The 13,172-nt window shown below is 43.5% G+C and overlaps 1 protein-coding gene across 1 annotated transcript; it reads right to left on the minus strand.

Annotated features, from left to right (window-relative positions):
* Nucleotides 1-3,307: 3,307 nt before the first annotated feature.
* On the minus strand, nucleotides 3,308-11,600 carry ADRB1 (adrenoceptor beta 1). The gene is made up of 2 exons (XM_033129741.1): nucleotides 8,182-11,600; nucleotides 3,308-3,674 (listed from the first exon to the last, which is right to left on the minus strand). Exon 1 carries the CDS (start codon nucleotides 11,297-11,299, stop codon nucleotides 9,902-9,904), a length of 1,398 nt encoding a protein of 465 aa, XP_032985632.1. The 5' UTR covers nucleotides 11,300-11,600; the 3' UTR covers nucleotides 3,308-3,674; nucleotides 8,182-9,901.
* Nucleotides 11,601-13,172: the final 1,572 nt, after the last annotated feature.

The following is a 13,172-nucleotide window of genomic DNA, read 5'->3' on the forward strand; positions in this document are numbered from 1 at the left end:
TTATTTAACAATTTTAGTGAAATGCCTATTTTTAAAGAATAGTAATATACATTTTCATGCAGTGTATACTACCTTCATACTCGTTGAATTTATGTTGTTAAGGTACAAAACTCCAGCAATTTATATGCCATTTCTAGATATAAACTCACTTCTTAGAAATATTTGGGAAACAATCCCATTGTTTCCTATGACACTAGCGGAGGTTGCCTCATATATGCGTACATTACAATTTGAAACTTATCCCCTTTCTGAGAGAAACTATTATGTGTGGTAGTAAAAATCTGTATTGCAAAGGAAAGAGAGGATTACATCACATCTTACAGGGCACTCCTCTCGTTAGGCTTGTTATCACTATTTGCTTGGATCAGCCAAAGCCAAAGAGCTTGGTTCTTTGACTCTAGAATTCAGTCAATGAACATTCACAGGGTGTACCTTGTACCAGGCAAGGTGTTGGGCATTGGCGAGTCAAAGACAAAAAGACAAGGCCAGTACCCTAAAGGAGCTTCTAGTCCGGTGGGGACTAGAGAAGCAGTTTGCTGACATGAGTAAGAGATGGATTTAGGAGTTAGGCACCTGGACTTGATCAGGACCACTCACCTGTTGCCTTGAGCAAATTACCTGAGCTCATACGCCTTACGTCCACAGGGACATGACCACTGGGCATTTACCAGGCCTTCTGCCTTATTTGCTCAGAAACCTGTTCGGTGAGGATGCATTTCTCGGGGTCAGCTCCTGAGATTGATAGGTCTGACAATTAAGCTCGCGAACTCATCCTAGATAAAGTGCTACATACCTCACTGCTGAATATCACTATGGTCACCTTCAAAGTCCTCCCCTTGGGAAGCTGTGCACCAATGCCAGTACCTAGTCCACCCTTCAAAGCAATTTTGGAACTCCTTTTCTGGAATGGACATCAGAGCCGTCGTTGTATTACCCTTGATGTCCTGAATGTCATCAAAATGTCTTCCTTTCAATATTTCCTTTATCTTCAGGTGAAGAAAGAAGTCATTGGGGGCCAGATCAGTGAGTAGGGAGGGTTTCCAATACACTTATTTGTTTACTGGCTAAAATCTCCCTCATAGACAGTGCTGTGCGAGCCGGTGCATTGTTGTGATGCAAGAGCCATGAATTGTTGGCGAAAAGTTCAGATCATCTAACTTTTTTTCATGCAGCCTTTTCAGCAGTTCCAAATAGTAAACTTGCTTAACTGTTTGTCCAATTGGTACAAATTCATAATGAATAATCTTTCTGATATCAAAAAAGGTTGGCAACATCTTTGCAACAAGTTCGCGAACTTAATGGTCAGACCTCATACAAAAACCAGAAATGCAATTTAATAATCAGCTCATATCTATTATATGAGATCACATAAATCTTAGCTTTTTGATTTGTAAAATGTGACTATTGAATTTACTTAACTCAGATTTATTTTAAAGATTAAGATGTTATATCCACCTATCATATTTTCTGATGCCAGGTTGATCTTTCTAAAACATTATTTTTATGACACTCTTGCTCATAAATCTCCATGCTTTTAGGAAGGTTAGAGTTCAACATTTTTGCATTAACCTTCTGTTCTGTATCCAAACTACTTTTCCAATTTCATCTTCTAATTAGTCCATCAACATGAACTGTCTGCAATTGGCTGTTCGTTGTCTGAAAATTCATCTTGACTACCTATATCTCTATGCTTTTGTTCATGCAGTTCCCTCCCTCACCCTTAAAACTTTTCATGGAATGGTCTCTTTCATGCCACTTTATTTCCTTATCCAAGATCCACATCATCATCAAGCGTCTAGATTATACCACACCACCACCCTCTCCATCCTCTGAACTCAAAAGCTGAAATGTCAGTACAGTAGCCACCAGCCATGTGGCTATTGAGCACTTGAAATCTGGCAAGTCTCAACTGAGGTGGGCTAGAAGTGTAAAATAACACACCACATTTCAAAGATCTAATATTAAAAAAAGAAATCTCACAAATAATCTCATAATGTTTTATATCAATTACATGTTGAAAAGATAACACTGAATTCACCTGTTTATTTTTCACCTTTTTAAAAAATGTGGCTACCAGAAAATGTAAAATTAAATATATAACTTGCATTATATTTCTATCGGATAACACTGGTTTAGAGCCCTTACTTTTGGCCCATGTTTCTGGCACTCAACCCCACCTGCCTCATTCTGTGTCACTTTGCACATGTGGATGTCTAAAACTCCCCAGCCAGAGTGTGAGCGCTTTGGGGACAACCTCAGCGTCATAGGCTGGTTGACTTCCATTCAGCACGCTCACTCAGTACATATAACAATACCGTCAATCTTTTAAGAACAGTGGAACATATGAATCACAACTTGAAGACTCATCATAGAAATCCTCCAAATGGTTAAGTTCTCCAAGTGTCTTCTGAGCACACTAACGTGAAAAAAATTTGTCCGTGTAGGTATATTAACACTCAGAAGATTTGAAGAGCATTGTAAACATTTGTCCTTTGAGGAGGAGTTCTATTCATTGCCTGGTTTGAAAAAAAAAAAAAATGTACACCGACTGTTTTGTCCTATACTTGCAAGAATACTTTCTGCAGTGCTATAAGGATTTATTAATTTTCACATTACACTTGGTTGCTTTGTACAATATTTTTTCAAATCTTCACAGTTTTGGGACTCTGGTGATATTGAAAAATTTCGCAGCACAGTACCAGGAAGGATGACATGTTGATGCCACCAAGCCACTTGCCCCACTTAACACTGTGCTGTGCATTCTGGTCTCCACCCAGGAGGAATCCCTGTAATGGGGATGGTTCCCATTGAATAAGAGAAAAAAGGAAAAAATCTGAAGTTGTTTATAAGAGTAAATGATGCAATTTAGTGCATAGAAAGCTGAGGAAGGGATCATTGTTTTTCATATATTATCATCAGAAGGATTTTTATACAAAGAATAGTGCCTCAGTCATCAGTTTTCAAATTCCACTGAGATCAGTCATGAGTCTGAAAGTGAATAAACAGAAACCTCATTTAAAATGGAGTAGAGAGCTAGAAGAGAGCTCTCAGGCACGTGTCATTCAACGCACACAACTGACCCCAACAGGAAGAGAAGTACAGTTGCACCTCCCACAGGAAGTAATACCACTTTAGTACCTCAGCAGAAGGAAGAAAAGACTCCTACTGGCTCAGTAACAGCTCAGCCAATGAGAGACTGCCATAACTCAGCCAATGAAAACTCACTATACTTCAAACTTTCAGTTTTCTCCAATGGACTCTTTGTTTACAACAGCTCTTCCTAAGTCCATAAAAGAGCAATCCTCTCCTTTGTTTCTCTGAATTTGCATGTGGTTTAGACCCCATGCTCCGAATTGCAATTCTTTTTGTTGTTCTAGAATAAATCCATTGTGTTGGAGAAATATCTGACTATTTATTTAAACTCAATAAGTCAAAACAGCAAAAGGGATTTGGGTTAGCTATACTGGAAACATTTGCTGATAGGATGGGCTATTAAATGGTAGACCAGTTCTTTAAATGTCGAAATGAATCTCATCAGTCTCTGTAGTCTGCATTGATCTAGGTATATAGCCTTGCTTGAGGGGTACTGCAGACTGTATACTAGACACATCAAGGTCTTTCCCATGCTGAAGATTCTGGAATTTTCTGAGTGACTCAGTTTTACTTAGGTATACCTATTTTAAGAAAAAAACAAACAAACAAACCACACATTATTTCAGAATTGATCACAGAATCATTTAAGCACAAGAAATTCTTTAAAAAGAGCAGCTTACTAAAATGTTACATTTAATAGCTTTAGAAAAATCCCTGGAGTGCCGAAAATATCATTGGAACATCTATTAATATTTACTCTTTAAAAGCATTTTTAAATAAGGACCTCAAGATTGTAGGTGAGTTACTGTAGTTAACATAACAGATATTTTAAGTCAGTAAAGTTCCCTGTAGATTTGTCACTGTTTATTAAGATGGGAACAAAGAAACCCAACACCCTGCAAGCTACAAAAGAGAAGTAAGCAAAAATACAAACTCCCATTGCCCTCAGGACTTTTCATCTCTGAATTGCTATCCAAAAGAGAACAATCTAAATAGTTGCTTTTAGCGTTTACAACTTAATGCAAAATAGTACAGTTGAGTAACTTTCTAAGCTGACTTACTTTTCTCAAAGTGGCTGTGGGTTAAGACTCATTAAGCAAGCACTTTTGCTTAGCACACAGCAAACAGGTCTTTCCATCTGATGTTGGGGAAAAAGATTATTTTATTTATTCAGTTGTGGTTTCTGTGGAATTTTAAGTGTAATAAAAAAAGGACTGTTTGTTTGGATGCATGGAGTATTATATGTATTTTTGCTATTCTTGGTTGTACTTTTCACTTAAAAAAACAGTGATTTTTCTGGGTGGAGTTGTGAGGAAAGGGAAGAGAAGGTAAAGAGGAAGTATTCGAAATGATAGACTTCACAAAGCAATAAATTCCTTCTATCAGAGCATTTCAAAGGGATTTACAAAGGCTACTGATCCAGCTTTGTGACAAGTGAATCTGAGTAGCAGGGAAACCAACTGACTTCCCCCAAGGTCATTGGGCACAGCAACAAACACAGAGCCAAAGCAGTCAGTCTTTGGGCCATCTGCTTGAACAAGCTTTCTGCTCTCCTAGAATTTTACCCACAAGCCCCACAAATCAGCTAGCCTAACAATGACTAGGAAAACTAATTTACAAATAGTTGACGGTGGAACAGCTCATGTTATCCTTTGTGATCAGGATACTGAAAGACTGACAAGGTCATACGATTAAGAACTGAAAAATAAAGAGAAACAAAAATAAAAAGCCTGTTAAGATAATTGCACCCCCCAATATTAAACTCAATGTGAAGACCTTTTATAGGACAAGTACAAACAATAGCTTAAAGTTTTTTCTAGTCATAATTATGAGCAATACTGAATTTCTCAGGAAGAAATCCAAACTTAAGATATTTAAAATGCATCATAGGTAAGTTTTGTGTAATAAATAGGAAGAAAACAGTGTGATCTCGCTAATTAACGGCTATGAGCAAGGGAACGTGGCGAGAGGAAAAAGGAATGCAAGCTTTGAGAGATGTTGAAAATAAGAGCTTGATGTTGTGTCGTTTTGTTAAAAAAAAAAATTTTTTTTCAGCCTTTCTCAAATGGCAGCAAAACTTAATAGAATGAAAATAAGAGGAAACTGTTCATGAGACATTAATGCTGCTATAAAGACAATTTATCTAGAACTAGGTGTTTCTAGTTCATTCAAGAAGAACTGAAGAAGTGCTCAAGAGAAGCGTTAGGGAGTGTGATGGGTCCAAGACAAGAACCGGCTTCAGGTATACAAGGCAGAGATACCTTCAGAGTGACCTTTGCCCAACATCCAAGTGAAGGCAAAGGTTTAAAAGATGCAGACAATACTTTCTTGGGTGATGCTAGCATGACTGCAAAGAGCATGCTCTCATATTGCCAGCATAATGTAAGCTCTCCCTGGTCTGCTGTTTCTAGTCTGTCATTTAGAGCAATTGGATTTGGAAGCCTAGTCACTGCTCCATCACCAAATCTTATTGATTCAGAAAGTATCTCCCTCCTCCCACATAAAGTAAAAAGACTATTGATGAGGTGAATTAATCCATAAAGTACATATTTATAGTATTAATACTGCTTTGATTACACAATAAGGACTATTTAGTAGAGACTTTTTAAATGAGAGCAGGGTCAAAGGCAATTTCAGGAGAGGTGTATTTCTCAGCAAGTAGTTCAATGGAACTTGCTTAAAAATCATTGTAATGTAGCAATGAAATTTGGGACACACTGAGTCACAAACTATGAGATTCAGGAGCAATATTCTAGATGGAAATTTAATGTGGGAGGGTGTGTGCGAAGGGGAAGAAAGAGAAATTAATTTAATTCCATTTGCTGATGTGACTGCAGCACAACTATTTTTAGGTATAATCCAAACAGTGCATATCTTCTCCGTTTTGATTAGTAGCAAATTGGCAGGGAGTCAAAAGAATTAGTGTTTCTCAGCACATTATGCCAGAAATGTCCAAATAAAACTAAATTATCTGTGCCAATGTGTTTAATTTGAAATACTGCTAAGGTTTTTATTTATTTATTTTTCCTTCCAAAGAACTAATGGGTCGTTTTGTTAAAAAAAAAAAAAAATTTTTTTTTTCAGCCTTTCTCAAATGGCAGCAAAACTTAATAGAATACTTTTCCTTTAGACCTTTGGTTAGAAGCTCTTGCTAAGAAAACTTAAATGTTAATGTCATCCTGATACTTTGGGTGCAGAATTTCCGCCTGGCAATTTTACATGTTGCCAGAGGAAGTCAGCACGGTCAACAAAATGCGAAATTAAAATAAGCTAGGAAAATGTGCTTAACAAAGAAAGGTTTCACAATAGCCACTTAGAAGTTATTAATAATTCCAGTTTCAAGGAAAGTGTGGACCGAAAAAATAAACTCTGTTTGCAAAGTTTTATATAGGTAAGCTCACCAAGGGACGAAGCTATATGCATTTCTACAAGGAAGGGAGAATTTATAGGTGCTGGAATATACATTAGAGAACGTTACAGTGTGCAACTTAAACATAATTTCCAAGGTAGCAAATCAATGAATCTTAATCATACTGAAGTTCACTGTTTTAATTTTAGAGCCTTTGTATGGTACTTTGTTACACCCAAACCCATGAAAGAAGGTTGATTTTCTGCGTATTCACTGCCCTCCTCCTGTCACTTCTGTACATTGTTTTACCAGATTAAATAGGATTGGCAGTTTTCTCCTCCCACTGCTTTAGCTATTGGGACGGGCAGCCCAGCCTCCCACATTTCTATGATAAACTAATGTCTGTCTTCTTCAAAAACAACAAAAGGTAGTTTTCATGGGTAGTTGGAATCATGGATACAGTCTGTTTCTGAATCCTTGTAATCCTTAGTTAGAGAACTCAGGGCACACAGAAACATCTTCTTCTTTCCTACAAATACATATAAACTGGTCCCAAGATTATAGTGTTTTTTTTTCCTAATTCACGAAAGAGCTTAGACCTGTCTACTAAGTAGTTAAGTTTGTTATTAACGTTATCTACTAAGTAGTTATGTTTGTTAACGTTTAAAGGACTTGCATGACTTTAAGGCCTGAGGTCTGATGGGCCTATACATATGTTTTGGGCTGGGAAAATTTCTCTTTATTTAAATGTGAAGACTTAACTAGACAAAATAAGTAGATAATCAGGAAACTGAGAAAGTGAAGCTTTAGCCTGGTACTTCAGTATTATTCTTCACAAGAAACTGTAGACATTGTCCATTAATTGTGTAGTAGAATTTAAAATAAAGAGGGACAAAACCCTTAACAAAATACATTTTACATACTTGTGGTAGGGGAAGGGAAGCTAGAAATGCCTGTATTTAGTTCCTAAGGGAAAGGATAGTGAGATTTCATCCTGAGATTGAGTTTACATTCTCCAAAATAAGTTTCTTTAATAAGTATCCTTGTATTTTTAAAGAAGTGTTGCCATCTCCCAGCCTCCCCCTCCCCCTTTTTTCCCCTGGAGAAAGGGGTTAAAATTTTCTTAAAACTGCTGCTGTTCCTGCAACCTTCTGCTAGTCTCTAAAACATCTACGTAATTGAACTTTCTCAGAAGACTGTCTCCAGGTCTTTAGAGTATCCTATTGAGGAAAAAAAAGGATAATCAGAATCAACTTTCCTTAGTAGAGAATAGTTTGTTGACCTTAAAGTTTAGGACAAGCCCAAACTGTATGCTCTTTACTTTGGTTTCTTTACTGCAGGATCATGAATTGAAAAGCTTGTTTGAAAATACAAAGATAAATACTTAAATCGACTTATTTTGGAGAATGTAGAATTAATCCCAGGATGAAATTGCACTATTCTTTCCTTAGGAACTAATTTTATGAAAACTATCCCATCCATTGGGTGTCATAATTTTGTTAGGAAGTTTAAAATTTTCACATTTGCTTTTACCTGTGACCTGCCCACCCAGAACTTCTGCTGAAATGGTCCAGTTACACAAGAGAAAAAAAAATATTTACTTAAAAGCTCTGTTATAAATTTTTACTTAACCGTGAAAGCATTTTTCATTCTAAATGGCCACTGGAGAAATCTGCATACACTGCTCATCGGTAGGCTGTGATTTTTCTATTGGAAAAGAAAAAGTGGAAGCCACTTACCAGATTCCAAGGAGGCAGTTCAACAAGTTAGTCTTCTTCCCTGCATTTCTGTGCAAAGTTGTAACTGAGTTAACCTGGCTTGATCACTTTTCTTTAGGAGATATACAATCCCAAAGGTTACTTCTTAAGTCAAGCACAGCAGATGGGATCTTGAAAACACCTACAATTAGTCTAGAATACCTTCAATCCGGTTGTGAAAAGTTAGGGTGAGTCTGCAGCATCGAGGAGGTGCATGCCTTCTTTGGTCTAGAGGCATTTTTCTATGTTATTGAGTCATGAAAAACTATTAAAAGAGCTCTATGGGAAATCCAACCTATATTTTGAACAAAGCAAACTGTCTTTTCCATGATCACTGACCTCTTACAGACACACGGTACATAAACTTGATTGTGCTTCATTGGTATTTATTGCACGTGGACCAGTTCCTCACACAGTAGTTAGTTGCACCAGAGTATAAATACTTGGTAAAACACACAGAGGAAAATAGAATTTACACACAGGTGCTAAATTTTACCAGCAGATTCACGTGGGCACTTGGACATAAAAAAATAATTAAAAAATCCTTAAGATAATTATATTTATAATATGGATACAATTACAGTACCATGATAAAAGAGTATAAAAAGGTATTTTTCCAATAAGTCATTAGCTAAATAACATAATAGACAACAGAAGTAGAGTTTCAATTTTATTTTAGTTTTTACGATCTCCCCCGCCCACGTTTAAAAATATTTAATTTCTTCTTGTGCAAGTAACATCTTCTGTGGACTTTACAATTCCTAACACTGTGCAAAAATGGCATTTTTAACCACTCCTTTTTTTGTTTTGTTTTGTGTTTTGTTTTTACCCACGTTTAGTAATCTGAACTGTTTCCTCTTTTGTTTTCTTTTTCTGTTCTGTCTTCAATGGACAGTCACATGTCACAGAGGCTCAGTGCCTGGTCCTTCCAACTCATATTGATACATAAATAGCTGTTTAATATAAACAAGTCTTTCTATTTTGCTGTGCAATGTGCACAGTGTGAGGTAGAAACCCCTCAGCCTGACGACCGAGGCGCACGGGGACAGCAGGCTTATCCTACAAAAGGAAAGCAAGGTGAGGCTTGTTCCAAGAATAGCTTACAATTTCTTCTAACGTGGATTTCGCACACACCCTTTCCCTTTGCTTTAGGAACAGGAGAAATCATAACTCAGGAGTTAAAATGAAATTTCTCTGGAAAGCAAAAGGAAACATGTCCCGACAAATTGTCATTCCCCCTCTCGCTCCGGTTGACCGCTCCTGTTCCCGGGAAGTCAAGTCGATAGACTTTTACCCCGTCATGCTTCTCCCTTGCCCTACCCAGTCCTCGTAGAACGTGTCAAAAACACCTGGGGAAAAACAAAAACAAAAACAAAAACAAAAACAAAACAAAACCTAAAGATGCATCATACGCACACACAAAAGAAGATCGAACCTCAAACAGGAAAAAGAACACAAGAAAAATCAGCAAGCCACTCTCTCACCCCTCCCCAAACTTTCCTTTCTGTGCAACGATCCGTGGCTTTTCTGTTTGTCTTGGATGATTCAGATGAGGTTTGTGGGCTCCGAGTTCACCTGCTTTCGATCTTGAGTAAACACATATCTCTTTCCCCTGGGAAGCCATTCAGGGACGCCTAGGCTTTCTTCCTCTAGGCGCGCAGAGCCCGCGTCCCGGCTGGGAGGTGTGGAGGGGTGCCCGGTCCTACACCTTGGATTCCGAGGCGCAGCCGGGGCGGCTCGGTTCGTCCAGGCTCGAGTCGCTGTCCGCCGCCGCCCCGCCGTTGCAGCCGGCCCAGGGCTCCAGCAGACGCGCGGGCGGCGTGGCCCCGACGTCGTCTTCGTCGTCGTCGTCCGAGGCGGCCCCGGGCGACAGCGGCGGCCCGGCCACCGCCAGGCAGCCGGAGGCGCGCGGCCGGTCGCCGGTGGCCGCGTGGCTCCCGCGGGCGGCCCGGCGCCCACAGCAGAGCAGGCGCTGGAAGGCCTTGCGGAAGTCGGGGCTGCGGCAGTAAATGATGGGGTTGAAGGCCGAGTTGGCATAGCCCAGCCAGTTGAAGAAGACGAAGAGGTGGTCGGGCACCAGGTCGCGGTGGAAGGCTTTCACCACGTTGGCCAGGAAGAAGGGCAGCCAGCAGAGCGTGAACACGCCCATGATGATGCCCAGGGTCTTGAGCGCCTTCTGCTCTCGCAGGGCCACGAGGCGCGAGGGTCGCCGCTTGCTGGTGCGCCCGTTGGCCAGCGGGGTGGCGGCGGGGCACGGGGGCCCCGGCGAGGGCGCGGGCGAGGCCGGCCGTGCCGGGCCGCTGAGGAAGCGGCGCTCGCAGCTGTCGATCTTCTTCACCTGCTTCTGGGCCTCTCGGAACACCCGCAGGTACACGAAAGCCATGATGCACAGGGGCACGTAGAAGGAGACGACAGACGAGGCGATGGCGTAGGCCCGGTTAGTGACGAAATCGCAGCACTTGGGGTCGTTGTAGCAGCGACGGGCCTCCTCGCCCTCAGCCCGCCACCAGTGCATGAGGATGGGCAGGAAGGACACCAGGGCCGAGATGGCCCACACGGTGCACACGAGGGCCCGCGCCCGCGTGCGGGTCAACAAGCTCTGGTAGCGGAAGGGCGAAGTGATGGCGAGGTAGCGGTCCAGGGCAATGACACACAGGGTCTCGATGCTGGCCGTCACACACAGCACGTCCACCGAGGTCCAGAGCTCGCAGAAGAAGGAGCCGTACTCCCAGCGGCCCCACACCACGATGGTGGCCCCGAACGGCACAACCAGCAGCCCCATGACCAGGTCGGCGCTGGCCAGGGACATGATGAAGAGGTTGGTGAGCGTCTGCAGCCGCGGAGTCTTGGCGATGGCCACGATCACCAGCACGTTGCCCGCCACAATGAGCAGAACGATGAGCGCCATCAGCAGGCCCATGCCGGCGGTCCACTGCTGCGACAGCTGCACAGGTCCCTCGCTGGCCGGGGTCAGCAGCGACGCGGGCGGCGACGCGGGCACCAGTAGTCTCGCTGCGGTGGCCGCGCCGTCGGGGAGCGGCGCGGCGGATGACAGGTTGCAGGGCTCGGAGGCGCCCAGGACGAGCGCCCCCGCGCCCATGCCGAGCTGCGGAGGCCGGGGGCGGGGTGTGTGGCGGGGTTGGGCCGTCTTTGGGGAACACCCCAGAGGTTGGGGCGTCCGGGCGCGCGGAGGAAGGTCGCGGCCAGGTCAGGGCAGCCGCTGCGCAGAGCCGGAGGCATGGGCGCCGGGCGCCTTCCCTGCGGGAGCCAAGCTCTGTCGCCGCCGCCGCCGCCGCCGCTGCTGCTGGAGCCGCTGCCGCTGCTGGAACAGCCGCCGAGACCACAGCATGTTTCTGAGCGCGCTGAGCCCGCAGCTCAGGCACCCAGCATCCACCCCACCCCGCTCCTACTCCCGCAAGCCAACCCCTCGGACTTCGCGTCAGGCTCCTGCAGCCAATCCCGACAAAGGCACGCCCCTAGTTGGTTCCCCCCCACCCCCCCGCCCCAACGCCCCGCACCCCTTCCCACCCGCAGTTCAGCGGCTCTGGGGAGTCCGGGACGATTCGAGCAGTGAGCTCCTGCCCGGCGCCCGCCGGTGCCTGTGCGCGCGCCCCTTCCCGCTCCTGCTGGTTCCTGCGCCCTGTTCCCCCAAGCTCCGTGCTGCGGCCAGCTCCCACCCGCGTCCCTGCCCCTCTCCTAAGGCCCCCACTCTCTCCTGCGCTGCGCTCCCTTCTTCGCCCCTTCTGCCTCCTGCGTTCGGCTCCCTCCTGCGCCCCCGTCCCCTGGCATCCCCTCTACGTCCAGTGCCCAGTTTTCCTGCGGAGCGGAGCGAGTTCTCCCTTTTGCGGGGAGGGAAGCTCGGTGTTCTCCCAGCCCCAGGACACCTTTGACAGCCTGTCCGATGGGTTTGGAGGAGATTGTTTCTCGGATCGGGCAGCCTAGCAGAGTGTGTGTAAAACCCTTTCCTGGTCAAGGAGGGGACCCAGCCAGACTGCGTCCTGCCAGCTCAGGGGATCGGAAGCGGGTGTTAGTGGTTAGAGGAAACTTTGCAGCAGAGCGCCTTGCTAGAAGAGCAAACGACGCATCCCTCAGGAACGCTCTCTGGGCGCTATTCTTGCAAGGAGCTTCTGTTGTACCAGTGCAGTAGATGCAGAAAGGAAGCTAAGGTCTGTGCATCTGACAGCTAGTGCTGAGGACCAGTTGGACACTCCCCAGTCTCAACTAATGCATAATGTGAGTATAATGCAACAATGAGTGTGGATGCTATAAAGAGAGAGAGGCTTAAGGAAACACAAATGTTTAGACATAAGAGAAAATGACACTGCGGTGAAGAAAGAACACATTTAATTACATTTCAGACTTTTCCCATTCAGTAATAACACCTGCATTTTGTGTTTTATTACTGACATGATTTTATAATTCGAGCTGGGTCACTACAAACAGAAAAGTACTGTTAGTTATGGTTGATGTAATGAACTGAGATTTCAGATTTGTTGGTGGGCTTGGTTTTCTCCTTTGTCCAAGTTCCCAGAGTCTCAGAACTCTAGGATTAATTTTGGAGGGATGAGAGAAGAAAATATGTAAATACTCAAGAGGATTAAAATCAGATAGCAGTTAAAATTATATCAGTGGTTTCTGAGTTGGCAAATGAATCAGTTTGAAATTAGTGAGTTGTGTGCCTAGCTGTCTGTGGATTGTGTGTGGGGACAAACAGACAGGATAGCCACCAGGAGCACACAATGCAGCAGGACTGCAAGCCCCCTCTCAAATTAAGGTCCTCAGCTCAACCTTGAAAATAAAAAGCCTTTAATTGAATCCTTCAGAAGTAGACAGCTTCCAATTACCCATATACGGGTGCATGAAAATGTTATGTAATGCTCACGCATCTTTCTAGCTTTTGGACCAAACTCGTTCTTACCTTGCAGAGAGATTGACTTCCACACCAACCCATGTCTAGAGCTAAAAGCAATGCT

The sequence above is a fragment of the Rhinolophus ferrumequinum genome, chromosome 16, assembly GCF_004115265.2.
Source record: "Rhinolophus ferrumequinum isolate MPI-CBG mRhiFer1 chromosome 16, mRhiFer1_v1.p, whole genome shotgun sequence".
NCBI lineage: Eukaryota > Metazoa > Chordata > Mammalia > Chiroptera > Rhinolophidae > Rhinolophus > Rhinolophus ferrumequinum.

Excerpts from the sequence above, each read along its gene's own strand:
- ADRB1 (XM_033129741.1), bottom strand. The coding sequence starts at position 11,299 with ATGGGCGCGGGGGCGCTCGTCCTGGGCGCCTCCGAGCCCTGCAACCTG.